General features: G+C 44.8%; 1 protein-coding gene and 1 long non-coding RNA gene across 2 annotated transcripts in view; both read left to right on the top strand.

The window, feature by feature from the left end:
- Positions 1–1533: 1533 nt before the first annotated feature.
- The window catches only part of LOC148123203 (uncharacterized), a 60623-nt gene continuing 39656 nt past the window's right edge, over positions 1534–22500 (top strand). Inside the window, exon 1 of the long non-coding RNA XR_015737253.1 lies at positions 1534–1771. This is a non-coding gene — a long non-coding RNA (uncharacterized LOC148123203). The remainder of the gene's footprint in view (positions 1772–22500) is intronic.
- On the top strand, positions 2524–4617 carry LOC148123207 (uncharacterized). The gene is made up of 3 exons (XM_087903259.1): positions 2524–2652; positions 3228–3989; positions 4323–4617. Exons 1-2 carry the CDS (start codon positions 2524–2526, stop codon positions 3942–3944), a joined length of 846 nt encoding a protein of 281 aa, XP_087759385.1. The 3' UTR covers positions 3945–3989; positions 4323–4617.

The following is a 22500-nucleotide window of genomic DNA, read 5'->3' as shown; positions in this document are numbered from 1 at the left end:
ACGCTCGGGTTCCCCCCCCAAAAGTCGGGACGCGGCGAGGGGAACCCGGCCAGAGCTACGCGCATCGGGCGGGTCACGAGGCGGGCCGGGGCGACCCAAGGCGGGTCCGACGGGAGACCCCAAGCACGCCCTTTCATCGGATCGCTAGAGAAGGCACTTTCCTCGCTGAGGGCGGGCGGGACGGACCCGGCCCGACGAGCCCCCGGCCGCGGCAGCCCCAAGAGCGGGGGAAACGACGCTCGATGATCTCGAACGTGGCGAGGCGGGGGGGTCTGCGGTATCGGTAAGGGCTTCTCTTTATCTTTTTCCTTCCGGGGGCGCATTCTCGAGCGTAACGCGGACAGGGGGGACCGGACCGAGAAAAAGCATAAACTACAGACTAGGTCCCCCGAGAGCCAGGCCTCTCCGGCACCACCCACCGGCTCTGCACCGGACGGGGAGGCATTCTAATCGTTTAACATTAAAACCCACCTCGAACGGTGAGAAGAACAGAAAGGCCGGCCGCGACAGCTCAACACCACCACACGGCGCTCAAAAGCCTACGGGAGAAGGCAGCGCGTGGTGGGCCGCTCGCCCGATCTCACAGGAGCTCGCGAGAGACGGTTCATCGTCCCCCGCTCACGGAGGGGGGGACGGACGCAGAGAGCCTCTTTCTTACCGCTCGCCTCGACCCCCACACGAACACACCTTCGCAGAGGAACACCGCCGAAGGCCGGACCGCGCGCGGGAGGGCACACACGTCGGAGAAACGGGAAACGCCGCCGCCGCTCAGTACCGGGCACCTCTGAAGATCGGCCTGGAACGCTCCAGGAGCACCGCGAGGATCGCGAGCGAGACGCGCGCACACAAAGCCCGTTCGGGAAGGGCGTGTGACGCGGCACACATCGGCCAACCCTCTCCCGGCTCGGAGGGAGGAGGGCCGCACGGGCCACACACGGTGGGCGGAGCGAAACGCGCGAGAGGGGTGCAGACGCCGGAGCCCCTGACGCGCCTCACGGGAGCCCCCACGAACCACAGCGGGGAGTGCGGGGGGGCTTTCACAGGGCTCGTGCCGGAGAGACCGCACCCCTGCCTTCCACACACCACCAGTCAAAGGTGGGGAGGACAGACGCGGGGCCCGCTGGCAGAACGAGAAGAGCGGCCGCCATTCGCCATGAATGTCCGTCCCTCGCCTGGCGCGGCTTAGGCCTCCGACCCGAATGAACACAGGGCGAGAGCACCACATCGATCGACAAGCGGAACCGGGGAGAAGCGAGCGAGAGGGCACCACAGACCCGACCGACTGCCACCAAAAAAAAAAAAAAAAAAAAAAAACAAACCCTTCACACACCACCTCCGAAACCAGAAAAAAAAGCGGAGTGGAGTGGGCCAGCCACGGGGAAGAAAAGGTGTGCACTCGGGAGGCACATAAGCAAGCAGCAGAAAGCCGGGCTGGGTCACCCTTTTCCCCCAAAGGCCTCATGGAGACTCGGGAGCTCCACAACCTGGGGATGGGAAAAAAGTGCACCCGGGAGGCACACGGGAACAGGGGACTGGGGGCACCCACCCAGTCCGTGGAGACTCGGGAGCTCCACCGCCTGCTGATCCCCGAAAGGAAAAAAAAAAGAAAACCCTTCACACACCACCTCCGAAACAAAAAAGAAAACCCTTCACACACCACCTCCGAAACAAAAAAGAAAACCCTTCACACACCACCTCCGAAACAAAAAAAAAAAAAAAAGCGGAGTGGAGTGGGCCAGCCACGGGGGAAGAAAAGGTGTGCACTCGGGAGGCACATAAGCAAGCAGCAGAAAGCCGGGCTGGGTCATCCTTCCCCACAAAGGCCTCATGGAGACTCGGGAGCTCCACAACCTGGGGATGGGGAAAAAAAAAAGAAAACCCTTCACACCTCCACCTTCAAAACCAAACACAATGGTGGTGGTCGCGGGGAAGAAGCGGTGTGTGCACTCGGGAGGCACATAAAAGCAGGCAGCAGAAGGTCGGGCTGGTTCACCCTTCCCCCCAAGGCCTCATGGAGACTCGGGAGCTCCATAACCTGGGGGTGGAGAAAACAGTGCACTCGGGAGGCACACAGGGGACCCACCCAGTCCGTGGAGACTCGGGAGCTCCATCTGATCCCCAAAAGAAACTTGGAAAAAAAAAAAAAAAAAAAAAGCACCGGGACGGTAAGGGAAGAGCACCGGGAGGCAAGTCCCACCATCCAAACTGCACGGGTGACAACCACGAAGCGGGAACGCCTGACACGCCACGTAGGTTGGGTTAAACGGGAAAAACGACCCAGCGAGGCTCGGAAGAGACCGCAACCTACAGAGTCCTTTCATGTCACCCACTTCAAGGACAGCGTGTCAGCACCTATCTGCAGGTACAATAAGGACAGATAGCAACCACTAGAAGAATGACACCAGGTACAGGGAGCAATTCACAGACCACAGGGGACTCCTGAAAGTGAGGCTGGGTGACATGTCCCAAAAATGTCCCCATAAACAAGAGAACCGACCCTCAAAGGAACAACTGGTCGACCTCATGACCATGAAAGGACCGAGAGAGCGAGGTGGACATGCCACAAAGCCGGGCGCCCAGCCTCCTCCCGGCCGAGGACCCTGCGACCAGCCGCTAGGGATGGAGCAGGGCAAGAAAAAAAAATACCTGACGGTACAGGAAACCGGGGACCAGTGAACAGAGAAGCCGTGACCGCAGCCTCCTCTCGGCCTCGAGACGACGAGGCCCGCCTCTGAGGACCGAGAGTTCTGGCAAGGAGAAAAACAAAAGAAAAAAAAAGAAAAAAATGCTCCGAGGCCACCCAACGAGTACGGACCAGGGAGGCGAGAAAGCCGTCGAGACCACAGTCTCCTCTCGCCCTCAGGATGGCGAGGCCCACCGCTGAGGACCGAGGAAAAAATATAAATCAATCAATCAATAAATCAATAAATAAATAAATAAATAAATAAATAAAGCTCCGAGACCCCCAACGAGTCCGGACCAGGGAGGAGAGAAAGCCGGGACCACAGCCTCCTCTCGGCCTCAGGATGGCGAGGCCCGCCGCCGAGGACCGAGGGTTCTGACAAGGAGGAAAATAATCAAAAGCTCCGACACCCCCAACGAGTCCGGGCACTGGCGGCGGGGAAGAGCCGTGATCAACCAGCGCCCCCTCTTGGCCTCGGGTCGCCGGGGACCCAGGGCTCTCTCTCTCTTAGAGAGAAAAGGCGAGGGAAAGACAGCTTTGAAAGCCGGGGTACTTCACCCATCCTGGGCCTGGCCGGACCCGACACCTAGCGGTGGGACGACGCGAACGACTCAAGCCTTCTGGTCGACCCGCTCAAGTCTCCCGGCACCCTCCCCAGCCGTGGCTTTCGTTCGGTTCCATCCCAGACGCACCCATAGGCGACTCTTCCGGCACAACCTCCTACACAGAGACCGTCCCCAAGCACGACACCGACCGCGGGACACGCCCGCCCGCCAGCCGGGACTCTCGTCACTCTTTCCGCCTCACAAAAGCCACTTCGCCCTCCTTGTCGGCGACCGAGGACCAGGAGCGTTGCACAAAACGGCCAACACCGCTAGGTGGCGCCCGACGACCCACCCGACCCACAGAGATCGCTCGCTCGCTCGCTCGCTCTCGCTCGCTCGGCCGCGGCGCGCGAGCCTTCTCTGGCGCGACAGAGTGTCCTCCCACGCTCACGCCCGGAGGTGACACGCACCCACGACAGGGCAGGGGACTCCCCGTCGTCGGTTCCCCCACACCCCATCCCCGAACATGGGTGAACGCGGGCTGGCCGGGACGGACGTTCGGGAGGAGCCACGGACGCTCAGGCTACGAAAACGAAAGGAGGAACCGAGACCACAGGCAGCTAGCTAGGAAAACAGGCCAATCGCTCTCCCTCGTGGAGAGGGAGGGAGGGAGGGAGGCTCACGGGAAACAAAGAGTGCGTCTCCACGATCAGTGACAGTATTAAGTGGGCCAGTCGAGGGGCTGCGACACTTAGAGCACGGTGAGAGGGAGAGACCGAGGGACTGAGGGAGACCGAGGACCGAGGGAGGGAGGGAGGTGGCCATGGCAGGCAGTCTCCTGCCATCCGAGTCTCCTTTCAAAGACATAGACTTCACCTTGGCCACTGCTTACTTGCTTGCTTGCTTGCTTGCTTGCTTGCTTGCTTGCTTGCCTGCTTGCTTGCTTGCAGCTCTTTTTCTCCACACCACTCCCCACACCCCCGGCACCTACTTCTCAGACTAAATACCGAGTCAGAGAAAATGAAAACAGTCGTGGAATAATGTGTTTGTTTGTGTGTGTGTTTTAAAATATCTCCATTGGATTTCATTTCCAGGAATAATAGGGTCATGCGGATCTGTTGTGAACATTTTCACTTAGGACGGAGAAAATTAAAAGGTCGTTTGATGGATTTCTGGTGGAGGGTCTATTTCCCACCGCGATGAAGATGATCTCCTGATCCTTGTACTTTCAGTTTCTGAGTGCTGCTGGCATGACAGACACGGGCCCTCACACGCGCGTTGACGAGACAGTACTGACTGAGTGACAGCATGGAGCCCGTAGGACAAGGCTTCGGCTTCCCCTTCCCCTCCCACATAAACCAGAAAAATAAATAAATAGATCAATAAATACCCAGAGGCAGAAACATGGAAGCAGCTTCTCAGACCCTTTAGAGAAGGCTCCTGAGGTCTGACTGGGGTGACACACGTGGCAGAGGAGACGACTAGGCCAGGGCTCCTCCCTTCACAACCATCATCCAGGCCCCCAGCACTGCCTGCCTGCCTTCCTCCCTCCCTCCTTCCCTCCTTTTATAAATGCCAGGTTATTTATTTTAATTGACTTATTTTTAATTGCGTTGGGAGGCTAGACATTTTTGGGTTTTCGGGAGTGGACAGACATACGAAAGGAAGGAAGGAAGGAAGGAAGGAAGGAAGGAAGGAAGGAAGGAAGGAGAGAAAGGATCAGAGCAGTGAATATACAGGTGCACTGTCATTACACCAATGTGGACTGCAGATAGAAAATAAGAGGAAGAAAAAAAGAATAGAATGTCACCAAAAGGTCAGCCTGGTCTATAAAAGTGAGTTCCAGGACAGCCAGAGCTATTCTATGAAATTGCCCGAGTTCAAATCAGCAATTTCCCAACTCCAACAAGAATGTTTACAGGAAAGGCAACAGATAAAGGCACATCAAAGAAGTCCAGTGGAGCTGTAGGCACACCCTTTGAAACTTCTCTATTGCAAGGTCACAGAGTTAGGAAAGGATCTTGATCTTAAACTTTCCTTAATAGTAAGTCTCTGTGTGTATCATACTCAAGCCAAGTGCCCTCAGAGCTCATGGAAGATGAAACAGAGCTCTACAATAAGAGACGGGTGTTGGGGTGGGGGGGGATTCACTCAAGAAAATTAAAGCAAAGCCCTACACTAACCCTGGCACACAGTAAAATCAGTCCTATGAGGAAATTTTTAGCTCTAATTGCCCACGTTTTACAAAGGCTTCTAACCGGGAAGTGATGATGCATGCCTTTAGTTCCAGCATGCGGCCTGGTCTCCAAGAGCGAGTTCCAGGACTGACTCAAAAACTAGAGAGAAACCCTGTCACAAACAAAGAACAAACAAACAAAAAAATCTATTACATAAATCAATAGATGCATACATAGATGGAAGAATAGATGAGAGACAGACAGAAAGAGAGAGAGAGAGAGAGAGAGAGAGAGAGAGACCCAAACCCCATCTTCTGTCTTCTGATGGTACCAGGCTCTCTCCCAGGGGTCACAGAGGAAGGTGGGCAGGCAGCAACGCAGACAGTGTACGTGTGTGATATCAAGCAAGCCTATATGTGATATATAGGGTCTAATAGGGCAATGTCAGTATTACATTGGGGTAGGTCTCAGGAGCACAAGAATCCAAATCTCTGATGTATTCCCTGTCACCAGAAGAGGGCACTAGATCCCCACCATGTGGTTTCTGGAAATTCTCTGCAGTTCTGATTGTTTTCATTGTTCCTCCTGCTTGCCTGTATTTAGTGAGAGAGTGGGTAACACTCCTCCCTGCTTCTCTGTGTGTCTGTGCCTGTCACATCCTGGATAGTCAGAGTGCCCGCCACCTATGCCTGCCTGAGATGTAGCCGGCAGCCCTGGCTGGGGCTGGGGGAAAGGGAGAGAGTGGATTCTCCTGGAGAGCCATGGGCAGAGGCTCTGTGGATTCCCTGCAAGAGGCCTCACTGTTTCAGGTACAGCTGTGACCAGGTCTGAATCCAGGACAGACTCCAAAGCCAGAGAGAATCCCTGTCTCAGAAAATAACAACAACAACAAAAAAAATAAGTAAACTAATAGATAAATTGATAGCCAGGCAGAGACTCAGAGAGATGATAAAACACCTCAGAGATCAGGGAGCCCAAGGCAGGCAGGTCACTGCGAGTGTAAGGCTACCTTGTTCTGCAGACTGAGATTCAGGACAGGCAAAATGACACAGATAAATTCTGTTTAAAAAAAATGGTGTTCAGTGCATGTCTTTAATCCCTGCACTAGGAGGCAGAGGCAGATGGATCTCTGTGAGTCTGAGGCCAGTCTTGTCTACAAAGTGAGTTCCAGGGCATACAAGGATACACAAGGAAACCCTAAGTTGAAAAACCACAAATAAACAAACAGATAATAACAATAAAAATATTTGAGAGTTCAAATAATTGACTTCATCCCCAATAAAAATTATAGAAATCAAAATATCAAATGCACTTGAATGCATTGGCACAGGAGACCGCTTCCTAAATATAACCCCAGTAGCACAGACACTGAGAGAAACAAAATGAATACATGAGACCTCCTGACACTGAAAAGCCTCTGTAAAGCAAAGGACATGGCCAACAAGACAAAACAAGGGCCTACACAATGGGAAAAGATCTTCACTAACCCCACATCAGACAGAGGTCTGATCTCCGCAATATACAAAGAACTCAAGAAATTGGTCATCTAAAGAACAAAGAATCCAATTGACAAAATGGAGTACAGACCTAAACAGAGAACTCTCAATGGAGGAATCTAAAATGGCTGACAGACGCTGAAGAAAATGGTCAACATCCTTAGTCATCAGAGAAATGTACATCAAAACGAGTTTCTATGTCTCTTGGATGAAAGAATGAAAGGAGTGCATCCCCACACCCCGGCTCAGTGTTTAGTATCACGTTCTGTTAATTTCTTGTACATTTAGTTTAATTTCACATTTTGTTCATCTCTCTTGGTCTGCACCAAGTGTTTCCCTGTGTGGGGTGGGGCATGGAAGGTGTCCTATTCCAGAACATTTTATTTTACTTTGCTTTGAGACGGTCTTTCCAGTTGTGTAGAACTTAGTTTAATTCCAAATTTTTTAAAAAGATTTGTGGGTTTTTTTATTTTTTTAATATTTATTTATTTATGTACACAATATTCTGTCTCTGTGTATTCCTGAAGGCCAGAAAAGGGATCCAGACCTCATTACATATGGTTCATGAGCCAGCATGTGGTTCCTGGGAATTGAACTCAGGGCCTTTGGAAGAGCAGGCAATGCTCTTAACCACTGAGCCATCTCTCCAGCCCTAAAGAATTTTTTATGGTTTGTTTAATTTTATTTTACATGCAGTGGCATGAATGTGTCAGTTCATCCAGAAATTGGATTTACAATCACTTATGTGCTGCTGCCATGTGGGTCCTAGGAATTGAACCCACTTCTTCAGGAAGAGCCACCAAACCATCTCTCCAGGCCTTCCTTTAATTTAACAAATGTATTGGTGTGTCTCTAGGTGTCTCTCTCTCTCTCTCTCTCTCTCTCTCTCTCTCTCTCTGTGTGTGTGTGTGTGTGTGTGTGTGTGTGTGTGTGTGTGTGTGTGACTCTGTGTTTCTGTGGGGTGGCCTTTGACTTTACCAAGGTGAACACATTCAAGAGAAGAAATGGTGATTTACAGATAGAGCACAAAAAACAAAAAACAAAAACAAAAACAAACAGATAGCTTGATCTTTAAAAGTGAGTTTCAGGACAGCCAAGGCAAGGCTATTACCTGAAATTGACTGAATTCATATCAGCAATTTCTCAACTCCAACAAGAATGTTTACAGAGAAGTCAAGAAAAAAAAAACCAACAAATCAGGTTGAATGAAGTGCCAGAGTCAAAGGCCTGCTCCACTACCTGCCAACCCTGGCTGTATTTTGAATCTCATATTTGGTTTCTCTCTCCACGCACATTGAGTTTAATACATGTGAAAGGCAGACTGAAGGAAACAATCAAGAAAAAGAGAAACCATGAGGAGTGGGACAAAATAGAGATCTAGAATGGGAGAGAGAGAGAGAGAGAGAGAGAGAGAGAGAGAGCGCATTCACTTCAGTCCTGTGAGAAAACCACCTCAGCCTCATTTATAAGTCTCATTGCCCACCATTCTAAAAATTAAAACCATCTAGCTGGGTGGTGGTGGCGGCGCATTCTTTTATTCCTGGTTCTCAGCCTATTCTACAAAAGCTACTTCCAGGACAGGCTCCAAAGCCAGAGAGAAGAAATGTTTGTGATTTACTTAATTACATTACATGTGCAATGGTGTGAGGGTGTCAGATCACCCAGGAACAGCATTTACAATCACTTATGCGCTGCCATGTGGGTGCTGGGAATTGAACTGAGATATCTCTCCTGAAAATTGAACTCAGGACCTCTGGAAGAAGAGCCAGTTCTCTTAAACTCTGAGCTATTTCTTCAGCCCTTGTTTGTTTCTTTAATTAAGGAAAAAGAATACTGTATTATTTTAATGCATGAGCACTCTCTCTGCACCCACTTCCATTCACCAGGAGAGTGCACTAGATCTCCACCCTGTGGTTTCTGGTAATTTCAGAAATTCCATCTCTGCACTTCTGATACTTTCCTTGTCCATGAAGAGGACATGAATAACATTAAAAATCAAAATCCCCTGGCAGTATTTCTTTGCCAAATGCATGACAGTTCTATATGAGACCACCCCGTAGCATTGTTTTATTTCATTTATTTTGTGATTTCTGACTCTCTCGTACATTGAGTTTAACTTCAGATTTTATTTGTTTTTCTCAGTGTTCCCATGTCTATCCCCGTGAGTGCGTGTGTGAGAGTGTGTGCCTGTGTGCGTGCGTGCGTGCGTGTGTGTGTGTGTGTGTGTGTGTGTGTGTGTGTGTGTCTGTGTCTGTGTTTATGTATATGTGTGGGGGATTACAATTCAAACTATTTTAGTGAAGGCCCTTTGCAGACAAGACAGCATGGCTGTTAACTTCACCAAGATGAAAGCTTTTAGAAGGCTGCCTTTGGTAACCACCATGAGAGCTGACCTCAACAAGATGGTAGACACCATGAGGCATATTTTCAAGGTCCATTTCTTTTTCTGTCTCCTAGCCTCTAGAGCACCATGATTTGAATGCAGTGTCTCCAGATTCTCCAGCTATACATGCAAAGAAAGATACCATAAACCTTTAGCCTCCTGTCTAGGGTGAGAGGATTCAAAAGAAAAGAAAAAAAAGAAAGGAAAAGAAAAGAAAAGAAAGGAAAAGAAATGAAATGTGAAAGACAGACTGAGGGGAAAAAATTCAAGAAAAACAGAGAAGTTCCCATGAGGAATGGGACAAAGCAAAGATCTAGAGCGAAAGAGAGAGAGTGAAAGAGAGGGAGAGAGAGAGGAAAGAGAGAGGAGAGAGAGAGAGAGAGAGAGAGAGAGAGAGAGAGAGAGAATTCCCTCAAACAAACAAAAAAAAACCAAAAACAAAACAAAAAAAAACACACCCTTACAGAACACCTGGCACACAGTGATCTCAGTCCTTTGAGAAAATTTATAAGTCCCATTGCCCACCATTGGAAAAAAAATATCCATCTGGGTAATGGTGGCAGTGCATTTCTTTATTCTCAGTTCTCGGCCCTCAGATCAGGAGAGACAGAGGCAGGCAGATTGCTGTGAGTTTGAGGCTACCTTGTTTTGCAGTGTGAGTTTCAGGACAGGCAAATGACAGACACAGAGAAACCCTGTCTTGAAAAAGAAGTGTGTTTAGGAGGCAGAGGTAGAGGCAGAGGCAGCTAGATCTGTGTGAGTCTAAGGCCAGCCTTGTCTATAAAGTGAGTTCCAGGGCAAACAAGGATACACAGGGAACCCCAAGGTAGAAAAACCACTAATAATAATAATAATAATAATAATAATAATAATAATAATAATAATAATAATAATAATAATCTAAGAGCTCAATTCATTGACTTCAACCACAATTCAAAAATTAAAAAATAAAACAAAGAGTGTGTCTGATCAATCAGGAACAGTGAAAGGACTATGTGGGCCAAGGGGCTGCCACAATTATGACTTGTTAAGAGGGAGGAACTGGGGGGTGGGGGAGGGAGGGAGGGAGGCAACAAAGGCAGTTTCTTGCCACCTGAATGCCTTTCAAAGACATTTCACCATAACAACCACTTGCTTCCTTTCTTGGGGATCTTTTTCACAGTTGTGTTTGTACAGCCCCACACCCCACTTCTCAAACTAAAAGTCCAAGTGTGAGAAAACCAAAACAGTCATGGAAAAATTCCCACTTGGATACCTTTTCCAAAAACAACAGTAACAAAAATATGTATACCTAAGCAGACCGATCAAGTTGTAGCCTCACCCTTGACTGGTTCAGCAAGGAGTTCTGGCTGTTAGGAAGAGCTGGTGACCTTGAACTTTCCTAGTCTGTAAAATCTGGAGTCCCACGCCTACCCCGTGCCCTCAGGGGACAGGAGTGGAGGCCAGGGCCCCTGCCATGGGCGATCTCCTAGATCAGCTACAGGCTCTTATCGTTCCTGGGCCTGCTTAGAGAAAGACATGATGAGATGCAGAGAAAATTAAAACAGCCATGAAATGCTATGAAAAATTCCCACTTGGACATCATTTCCAGGAATATTGGCACAGTGAATTGATTGTTTGGAACATTTTCACTTCAGACAGAAAAAAATTTAAAAATGTCATTTTATTCTCAGACCCTTTACAGCTCCTGAGGAATGGGGTGCTGGGGTCACAGCAGACATGGCAGAGGATGTAACTAGGCCAGGGCTCCCTTCTCAACCACCAACCAGGCCCCCAGCACTGCCTTCCTTTGTTCCGTGGTTTTTTCATTTTCTTGCTTTTAATCTTCTGTCTTTCTTTTCTCTTTCTTTCTTTCTTTCTTTCTTTCTTTCTTTCTTTCTTTTTTTTTCTTTTGGTTCAACATGTATACATTTTTGTAATTTGGTATGGGGTCTTTTCTATACAACCTGTCTCCAATTCAAGGAGGGCCACCTGCCTCTGTCTCTTAGATGATAGAAGAAAAGGGGTGTACCACAGCAACCCAGCTTTGTGTTTCGTATGTTGTTCAATTAAATTCTTGTACATGTAGTTTAATTTCAATTTTGGTTTGTTTTGTTTTTCGAGACTGGGTTTCCCTGCATAACAGTCCTAGCTGTTCTTGGAACTAGCTCCTTTCTTGAAGCCCTGGCTGGCCTCTAACTCCCAGGGATTCACCTGCCTCTGCCTCCTGTGTGCTGGGAATAAAGGCATGAGACACCACTGCCCGGCCAATTTCAAATTCTATTTAAATCTCTCGATGTGCCTTCTGTATGTGGGGGAGACAGGGAAGGTGTCATATTTTAAAACATTTTCATAACTGCACTTAGCACTGCACTCTTTTACATTTTATTTTACTTTAAATTGAGACAGTATTTCTAGTTCTGTGGGACTTAATTTAAATTAAGAGAGTGTGTGTGTGTGTGTGTGTGTCTGTGTGTCTGTGTGTCTGTGTGTGTGTGTGTGTGTAGATAGGGTGGCTTTTGACCTCAACAGATGAAGGCATTTAAGGGCACTGGCTCCATATTTGACAGAGGCAGGATCTCTGGGAGTTTTAGGCCAGCCTGGTCTACAAGAAAGGAGCTAGTTCCAAGAAAAGTCTCCAAAGCAACAGAGAAACCCTGTCTTGTAAAGCAAAACACAAAACCAAACAAAAAAATAAATAAAATGAGAGAGAGAGAGAGAGAGAGAGAGAGAGAGAGAGAGAATGTGAACTTACAGATAGGAACCAAGAAAAAAAAACAGAATGTCACGAAGAAGACAGCCTGGTCTGTAAAGTGAGTTCCAGGACAGCTAGGGCTGTTATACAGAGAAACCATGCCTCAAAAATTAATAAAAGAAGGAAAGAAAGAAAGAAAGAAAGAAAGAAAAGAAAGAAAAGAAAAGAAAACAAAGGCAGTTTTTATTTTTTTTTCTCTTTTTATGCCAGGTCATTTATTTTAATTTTAGTTTTTCTTTTAAGATTGTATTTGCAGCAGCAGTGTTCAGAAAGAAGTGCTGGACCATGTAGTGTAATAGTTTGTCTGAAACATAAATAAAAAGACAGGTCCTGTCTCAAAAAAAAAAAAAATCCAGTTAAAACGTGAAATAAAACAAAGAAGGGGCTTTTGGTTTTGTTTTGCTTTGTTTTTTTCTAAGGAACCTGAAAATGACTAAATTCAACAATTTTTCAACTTCAGCAAGAAGGTAGTCTTTCCCAGCTCCAACAAGAGTGCAGTAAATAGGCATTTCTAGGCCCTGTCAACAGAAGAGGGCACTTGATTCCCACCACGTGGTTTCTGGAAATTGTTTATGGGGTGGCTTTTGAACTCAAAAAGATGAAAACATTCAAAGGGAAGGGTTCCATATCTGGAAGAGGCTGGTGGATCTCTGGGATAGTTTTGAGGCCAGCCTCAAACTAGTTCCAAAGACAGGATCCAAAGCAACAGAGAAACCCTGCCTCGACTCAAAAATCAAAACAAAAACACAAACAAAAAATAAATAAAACATAAAATAAAAAAACAGCTCACAAATCACAATCCCAGAGAACCTAGACAACAACAAGGACCCTAAGAGAGACATATATAGATCTAATCTACACGAGTAGTAGAAAAAGACAAGATCTCCTTGGAGCATGGGAACCTTGGGAGGGGGTTGAAGAGGAGAGGAGAGGCAGGGAGGGAAAGCAGAGAAAAATGTTGGGCTTGACAAAAATAAATAAAAGAAACAAGTAAAGCCAGGTGGTGGTGGTGGTACACGCTTTTAATCCCAGCACTCAGGAGGCTGAGGCAGGTGAATCTTTGTGAGTTTGAGGCCAGCCTGGTCTACAAGAGTTAGTTCCAGCCCAGGCTCCAAAGCTACAGAGAAACCCTGTCTTGAAAAACCAAAAATAAATGAATAAATAAATAAAATAGGCATGGATTTAAAAAAACTCAAATGCAAACTAAGTAGAAAGAAATACTTTCAGTATGCCATTCAACAATTAGGGAAACCTATTATCCCAGCACTTAGGAGACACAGGAAGAAGAACATCAGTGAGTTAAAATCCAGACTCGTCTTCCAAGTTAGAACACGAGACTCGTGCACTGTCTCATAGGTCCAACACTCCCATGGTCAAGTTTCTCGAAACAAGGAGACAGTTCATAATGTCTGCTTCTTTCCTTTCTTCCTTCCCTCCTTCCTTCCTTCCCTCTTTTTTTTTTTTTTTTGGTTTAACTTTTATATACGTTTTAGATTTGGAATGAGGGCCTCTCTATGAAGCCTGGGAATTCACAAGAGACCTGCCTCTGTCTCTTGGATGACAGAATGAAAGGTCTGCACCACCACAACCTGGCTCAGCGTTTAGTATCTCGTTCTGTTAATTTCTTGTACATTAAGTTTAATTTCAAATTTTGTTCGTATCTCTTGGTCTGCACCAAGTGTGTCCCTGTGGGGGGTGGGGCAGGGAAGGTATCCGATTTCAGAACACTTTATTTTACTTAGATTCGAGACAGTCTTTGCAATTGTGTAGGACTAAGTTTAATTTCAAATTTTTAAAGAATATTTTTATGATTTATTTAACTTTATTTTACATGCAGTGGCGTGAAACTGGATTTACAATCACTTATGAGCTGCTGCCATGTCGGGGGTAGGTCTCAGGAGCACAAGAACCGAAATCTCTGATGTCTTCCCTGTCACCAGAAGAGGGCACTAGATCCCCACCATGTGGTTTCTGGAAATTCCAGAAATTCCATCTCTTCAGTTCTGATTGTTTTCATTGTTCTGCCTGCATGCCTGCACTTAGTGAGAGAGTGGGCACCACCCACCCTGCTTCTCTGTGTGTCTATGCCTGTCACATCCTGGATAGCCAGAGTGCCCGCCACCTATGCCTGTCTAAGATGTAGCCGGCAGCCCTGGTTGTGGCTGGGGGAAAGGGTGAGAGTGGTTCCCCTGGAGGGCCCTGGGCAGAGGCTCTGCGGATTCCCTGCAAGAGGCCTCACTGCTTCAGGTACAGCTGTGACCAGGTCTGAATCCAGGACAGACTCCAAAGCCAGAGAGAATCCCTGTCTCACAAAACAAATAAAAAAAAAAATAAGTAAACTAATAGATAAATTGATAGCCAGGTAGAGACTCAGAGAGATGATAAAACACCTCAGAGATCAGGGAGCCCAAGGCAGGCAGGTCACTGCGAGTTTAAGGCTACCTTGTTCTGCAGACTGAGATTTCAGGACAGGCAAAATGACACAGACAAAGTCTGTTTTTATTTATTTATTTATTTATTTTTTAAAAAGGTGTTTAGAGCATGCCTTCAATCCCTGCACTAGGGCAGAGACAGCTGGATCTCTGTGAGTCTGAGGCCAGCCTTGTCTACAAAGTAAGTTCCAGGGGCATACAAGGATACACAAGGAAACCCTAAGTTGAAAAACCACAAATAAACCAACAGATAAACAGAAAATAACAATAAAAATATTTGAGAGTTCAAATAATTGACTTCATCCACAATAAAAAATTATAGAAATCAAAATATCAAACGCACTTGAACACATTGACACAGGAGACCGCTTCCTAAATATAACCCCAGTAGCACAGACACCGAGAGAAACAAAATGAATACATGAGACCTCCTGACACTGAAAAGCTTCTGTAAAGCAAACGACATGGCCTACAAGGCAATACGACGGCCTACACAATGGGAAAAGATCTTCACTAACCCCACATCAGACAGAGGTCTGGTCTCCACAATATACAAAAAACTCAAGAAATTGTCATCTAAAGAACAAAGAATCCAATTGACAAAATGGAGTACAGACCTAAACAGAGAACTCTCAACAGAGGAATCTAAAATGGCTGACAGACACTTAAGAAAATGTTCAACATCCTTCGTCATCAGAGAAATGTACATCAAAAGGAGTTTCTAGGACCAAGGAGACAGTTCATAATGTCTCCTCCTTCCTTCCTTCCTTCCTTCCTTCCTTCCTTCCTTCCTTCCTTCCTTCCTTCCTTATTTTTTTTTTGGTTGAACTTTTATATATATATATATATATATATATATATATATATATATATATATATATATTTTAAGTTTGGGGTGGGGGCCTCTCTACAAAGCATGGGATTTCACAGAGGTCCACCTGCCTCTGTCTCTTGGATGAAAGAATGAAAGGAGTGCATCCCCACACCCCGGCTCAGTGTTCAGTATCTCGTTCTGTTAATTTCTTGTACACTTAGTTTAATTTCAAATTTTGTTCATCTCCCTTGGTCTGCACCAAGTGTTTCCCTGTGGGGGGTGTGGCAGGGAAGGTGTCCTATTCCAGAACATTTTATTTTACTTTGCTTTGAGACAGTCTTTCCAGTTGTGTAGAACTTAGCTTAATTTCAAATTTTTTAAAAAAAATTTTAATTTTTTTAAATATTTATTTATTTTTATGTATACAATATTCTGTCTCTGTGTATGCCTGAAGGCCAGAAAAGGGATCCAGACCTCATTACAGATGGTTGCGAGCCAGCATGTGGTTGCTGGGAATTGAACTCAGGACATTTGGAAGAGCAGGCAATGCTCTTAAGCGCTGAGCCATCTCTCCAGCCCTAAGGACGTTTTTATGGTTTATTTAACTTTATTTTATGTGCAGTGGCATGAATGTGTCAAATCATCCAGAAACTGGATTTACAGTCACGTATTTATTTACTGCCATGTGGGTCCTGGGAATTGATCCCACTTCTTCAGGAGGAGCCACCAAGCCATTTCACCAGGCCTTCCTTTAATTTAACAAATTTATTTGTGTGTCTCTAGGTGTGCCTCTCTCTCTCTCCCCCCCCCCCGTGTGTGTGTGTGTGTGTGTGTGTGTGTGTGTGTGTGTGTGTGTGAGAGAGAGAGAGAGAGAGACTCTGTGTGTCTGTGGGGTGGCCTTTGACTTTACCAAGGTGAACACATTCAAGAGAAGAAATGGTGATTTACAGATAGAACATAAAAAAACAAAAAACAAAATCTAACAGATAGCCTGATCTTTAAAAGTGAGTTCCAGGACAGCCGAGGCAAGGCTATTACCTGAAATTGACTGAATTCATATCAGCAATTTCTCAACTCCAACAAGAATGTTTACAGAGAAGTCAAAAAAAAAATCAAATCATGTTGAATGAAGTGCCAGAATCAAAGGCCTGCTCCACTACCTGCCAACCCTGGCTGTATTTTGAATCTCATATTTGATTTCTCTCTCCACATACATTGAGTTTAATACATGTAAAAGGCAGACTGAAGAAAACAATCAAGAAAAACAGAAAACAATGAGGGAGAGAGAGAGAGAGAGAGAGAGAGAGAGAGAGAGAGAGAGAGAATGTGGATTTACAGATAGGAAATAAGAAAAAAAACAGAATGTCACAAAGAAGACAGCCTGGTCTGTCAAGTGAGTTTCAGGACAGCTAGGGCTGTTAGGCAGAGAAACCGTGCCTAAAAAATAATAAAAGAAGAAAGGAAAGAATGCAAGAAAGCAAGCAAGAGAGAGAGAAAGAAAGGAAGGAAGGAAGGAAGGAAGGAAGGAAGGAAGGAAGAGGAAAAAGGGAAAAAAGAAAGAAAGGGAAAAAACTCTGGGAGTTTTAGGCCAGCCTGGTCTACAAGAAAGGAGTTAGTTCCAAGAACGGTCCCCAAAGCAACAGAGAAACCCTGTCTTGTAAAGCAAAACACAAAACCAAACAAAAGATAAATAAAATATGAGAGAGAGAGAGAGAGAGAGAGAGAGAGAGAGAGAGAGAGAGAAGAAATGTGAATTTACAGATAGGAAACAAGGAAAAAATAAAACAGAATGTCACCAAGAAGACAACCTGGTCTGTAAAGTGAGTTCCAGAACAGCTAGGGCTGTTATACAGAGAAACTATGCCTCAAAAATTAATAAAAGAAGGAAAGAAAACAAAAAAGAAAGAAAGAAAGAGAGAGAGAAAGAAAAGAAAAGAAAAGAAAAGAAAAGAAAGACAGTTTTTTTTTCTTTTTTTCCTTTTAATGCCAGGTCATTCATTTTAATTGTACTTTTTCTTTTAAGATTTTATTTGCAGCAGCAGTATTCAGAAAGAAGTGCTGGACCATGTAGTGTAATATTTGGTCTGAAACATAAATAAAAAGACAGGTCCTGTCTCAAAAAAAAAATCAAGTTAAAATGTGAAATAAAACAAAGAAGGGGATTTTTGTTTCGTTTTGTTTTGTTTTTCTAACAAACCTGAAAATGACTGAATTCAACAATTTTCCAACTTCAGCAAGAAGGTAGTTTTTCCCAGCTCCAACAAGAGAGCAACAAATATGCATGTCTAGGCCCTGTCACCAGAAGAGGTCATTAGATTCCCACCATGTGGTTTCTGGAAATTGTTTATGGGGTGGCTTTTGAACTCAACAAGATGAAAGCATTCAAAAGGAAGGTATTCGTATTTGGAAGAGGCATGTGGATCTCTGGGATTTTGAGGCCAGCCTCAAACTAGTTCCAAAGACAGGATCCAAAGCAACAGAGAAACCCTGCCTTGACTCAAAAATCAAAACAAAAACACAAACAAACAAAAAAATAAAACATAAAATAAAAAAAAAAACAGCTGGCAAATCACAATCCCAGAGAACCTAGACAACAACGAGGACCCTAAGAGAGACATATATAGATCTAATCTACATGAGTAGTAGAAAAAGACAAGATCTCCTTGGAGCATGGGAACCTTGGGAGGGGGTTGAAGAGGAGAGGAGAGGCAGGGAGGGGAAGCAGAGAAAAATGTTGGGCTTGACAAAAATAAATAAAAGAAACAAGTAAAGCCAGGTGGTGGTGGTACACGCCTTTAATCCCAGCACTCAGGAGGCAGAGGCAGGTGAATCTTTGTGAGTTTGAGGCCAGCCTGGTCTACAAGAGTTAGTTCCAGCCCAGGCTCCAAAGCTACAGAGAAACCCTGTCTTGAAAAACCAAAAATAAATGAATAAATAAATAAAATAGGCATGGATTTTAAAAAACTCAAATGCAAACTCAGTAGAAAGAAATACTTTCAGTATGCCATTCAAGAATTAGGGAAACCTATTATCCTAGCACTTAGGAGACACAGGAAGAAGAACATCAGTGAGTTAAAATGCAGACTCATCTACCAAGTTAGAACACGAGACTCGTGCACTGTCTCATAGGTCCAACACTCCCATGGTCAAGTTTCTCGAAACAAGGAGACGGTTCATAATGTCTGCTTCTTTCCTTTCTTCCTTCCCTCCCTCCCTCCTTCCTTCCTTCCTTCCTTCCTTCCTTCTTTCTTTTTTTTTGTTTAACTTTTATATACGTTTTAAATTTGGAATGAGGGCCTCTCTATGAAGCCTGGGATTCACAGAGGAACACCTGCCTCTGTCTCTTGGATGATAGAATGAAAGGTCTGCACCACCACACCCTGGCTCAACATTTAGTATCTCGTTCTGTTAATTTCTTGTACATGACGCTTTATTTCAAATTTTGTTTGTATCTCTTGGTCTGCACCAAATGTGTCCCTGTGGGGGGTGGGGCACGGAAGGTATCCGATTTCAGAACACTTTACTTTACTTAGATTCGAGACAGTCTTTCCAGTTGTGTAGAACTAAGTTTAATTTTCAATTTTTAAAAAATATTTTTATGATGTATTTAACTTTATTTTACATGCAGCGGCGTGAAACTGGAGTTACAATCACTTATGAGCTGCTGCCATGTCGGGGGTAGGTCTCAGGAGCAGAAGAACCCAAATCTCTGATGTCTTCCCTGTCACCAGAAGAGGGCACTAGATCCCCACCATGTGGTTTCTGGAAATTCTCTGCAGTTCTGATTGTTTTCATTGTTCTTCCTGCATGCCTGCATTTAGTGAGAGAGTGGGCATCACTCTTCCCTGCTTCTCTGCGTGTCTGTGCCTGTCACTTCCTGGATAGCCAGAGTGCCCGCCACCTATGCCTGCCTGAGATGTAGCCGGCAGCCCTGGCTGGGGCTGGGGGAAAGGGAGAGAGTGTTTTTAAACTCTGTTTTAAAAAAAAAGTGTTCAGTGCATGCTTTTAATCCCTGCACTAGGGGCCAGAGGCAGATGGATCTCTGTGAGTCTGAGGCCAGTCTTGTCTACAAAGTGAGTTCCAGGGCATACAAGGATACACAAAGAAACCCTAGGTTGAAAAACCACAAATAAACTAACAGATAAACAGATAATAACAATAAAAACATTTGAGAGTTCAAATAATTGACTTCATCCCCAATAAAAATTATAGAAATCAAAATATCAAATGCACTTGAATGCATTGGCACAGGAGACCGCTTCCTAAATATAACCCCAGTAGCACAGACACTGAGAGAAACAAAATGAATACATGAGACCTCCTGACACTGAAAAGCCTCTGTAAAGCAAAGGACATGGCCAACAAGACAAAACAAGGGCCTACACAATGGGAAAAGATCTTCACTAACCCCACATCAGACAGAGGTCTGATCTCCGCAATATACAAAGAACTCAAGAAATTGGTCATCTAAAGAACAAAGAATCCAATTGACAAAATGGAGTACAGACCTAAACAGAGAACTCTCAACAGAGGAATCTAAAATGGCTGACAGACACTGAGAAAATGTTCAACATCTTTCGTCATCAGAGAAATGTACATCAAAAGGAGTTTCTAGGACCAAGGAGACAGTTCCTAATGTCTCCTCTTTCCTTCCTTCCTTCCTTCCTTCCTTCCTTATTGATTTTTTTTTGGTTGAACTTATATATATATATATATATATATATATACATATATATATATATATTTTATTTGAGATGTGGGCCTCTCTACAAAGCCTGGGAAATCACAGAGGTCCACCTGCCTCTGTCTCTTGGACGATAGAAAGAAAGGTGTGCACCACCACAACCCAGCTCAATGTTTAGTATCTCATTCTGTTAATTTCTTGTATATTTAATTTAATTTCACATTTTGTTCATCTCTCTTGGTCTGCACCAAGTGTTTCCCTGTGTGGGGTGGGGCATGGAAGGTGTCCTATTTCAAAACATTTTATTTTACTTTGATTTGAGACATTTTTTCCAGTTGTGTAGATCTTAGTTTAATTTCAAATTTTTAAAGAATTTTTAATGATTTATTTAACTCTATTTTACATGCAGTGGTACGAATGTGTCAGATCATCCAGAAACTGGCTTTACAATCACTTATGAGCTACTGCTATGTGTGCCCGGGGAATTGAACCCACTTCTTCAGAAAAAGCCACCGCACACACCGAACCATCTCTCCAGACCTTTAATTTCACAAATGTATTTGTGTGTCTCTGGCTGTGCCTGTGTGTGTGTGGGGGGGGGGGATCACAATTCAAAACATTTTAGTGAAGGCCCTTTGCAGACAAGACAGGAAGATACAGGACACCATGCACCATATTTTCAAGGTCCATTTTGTTTTCTGTCTCCTAGCCTCTAGAGGACCATGATTTGAATTCAGTGTCTCCAGATTCTCCAACTTGTGACAATACACTATACATGCAAATAAAAATATCATAAACCTTTAGCTTCCTGTCTAGGGTGAGAGAGTTCAAAAAGAAGAAAAGAAAAACTGTGGAAGACAGACTGAGGGGAAAAAAATCAAGAAAAACAGAGAAGTTCCTGTGAGGAATAAGACAAAGTAGAGATCTAGAATGAGAGGAGGGGAGGGAGAGAGAATTCCCTCAAACAAATGAAAACATACCCTTACAAGAACTCCTGGCACACAGTGAACTCAGTCCTTTGAGGAAATGTATAGGTCTCATTGCCCACCATTGGAAAAGAAATCTAGCTGGGTAATGGTGGCAGCGCCTTTCTTTATTCCCAGTTCTCAGTCCTCAGAGATCAGGGTGGCAGAGGCAGACAAATCACTGTGAGTTTGAGGCTACCTTGTTGTGCAGTGTGAGTTTCAGGACAGATAAAGTGACACAGAGAAGAAACCCTGTCTTAAAAATCTGTGTGTTTAGTTCAGGCCTTTAATTCTGGCACTAGGAGGCAGAGGCAGAGGCAGAGGCAGAGGCAGAGGCAGAGGCAGAGGCAGAGGCAGAGGCAGAGGCAGAGGCAGAGGCAGAGGCAGAGGCAGAGGCAGAGGCAGAGGCAGAGGCAGAGGCAGAGGCAGCTGGATCTCTGTAAGTCTGAGGCCAGCCTTGTCTACAAAGTGAGTTCCAGGGCAAACAAGGATACACAGGGAACCCCAATGTAGGAAAACAACGGATAAAAAACAAATAAACAGATAATAATAATAACAACGGCAACAAAAATATCTGAGAGCTCAATTAATTGACTTCACTCACAATTCAAAAATAATAAAATAAGAATTAAAAATAAAATCAAATGCACTTGAACGCACTGGCACAGGAAACCACTTCCTCAATACAACCCAAGTAACACAGACACTGAGAGAAATAAAATTAATACATGAGACCTCCTGACACTGAAAAGCTTCTGTAAAGCAAAGGACATGGTCAACAAGACAAAACGACGGCCTACAGAATGGGAAAAGATCTTCACTAACCCCACATCAGACAGAGGACTGATATCCAAAATACAGAAAGAACTCAAGAAATTGGTCATCTAAAGAACAAATAATACAATTTACGAAATGGAGTACTACCGAAACAGAGAACTCTCAACAGAGGAATCTAAAATAGCTGAAAGCCACTTAAATGTTGGGTCGGGGGTGGGGGTGGGTCATGCAACGATGGGAACACCACAAAGTCTAATAAACCAGAAGCAAACTTTTTTCCAGAAACCAGATCCTAGGAAAACCAGAAGCAAATTTAAAAATAAAAAAACAAAACAAAACAAATAAGCACTGTGGGGCACAAAAGCTTATCAGTTAGCTGAGACCACAGGCAGAGTTTGGCCTTCTGACACTGTGGCAAAAGGCTGGTTTCTGAAACCAATTTTTATAGTAGTATAGTGAGTGTGTGTGTGTGTGCGTGCGTGCGTGCATGCGTGTGTGTGTGTGTGTGTATGTGTGTGTGTATGTAATATATATATATTACATCATGCATTAGCTCTGAATAAAGGAATTTTTACGATCTTGCCCTGACCTGTGGGTCAGTCAATATTAGACCCTAAGGAAGGGGAGTGAGTTTTAACATCAATAGGTTACTAGACAGCTCTCATGAAATATGTTTCAGAGTAGATTTCTTCACCAAATACATGATAGTCCTGTATGAGACCATGCCATAGCATGGTTTTTATTTCATTTTTTTTTTTAAAAAAAAAAGGTCTCATTGCCCACCATTGGAAAAAAAATCCAGCTGGGTAA

Source organism: Myodes glareolus, chromosome 1 (assembly GCF_982192425.1).
Source record: "Myodes glareolus chromosome 1, mMyoGla1.1, whole genome shotgun sequence".
Classification (NCBI taxonomy): domain Eukaryota; kingdom Metazoa; phylum Chordata; class Mammalia; order Rodentia; family Cricetidae; genus Myodes; species Myodes glareolus.
Note: the sequence above shows the minus strand (reverse complement) of the source record. Positions and strands in the feature narration are given on the sequence as shown.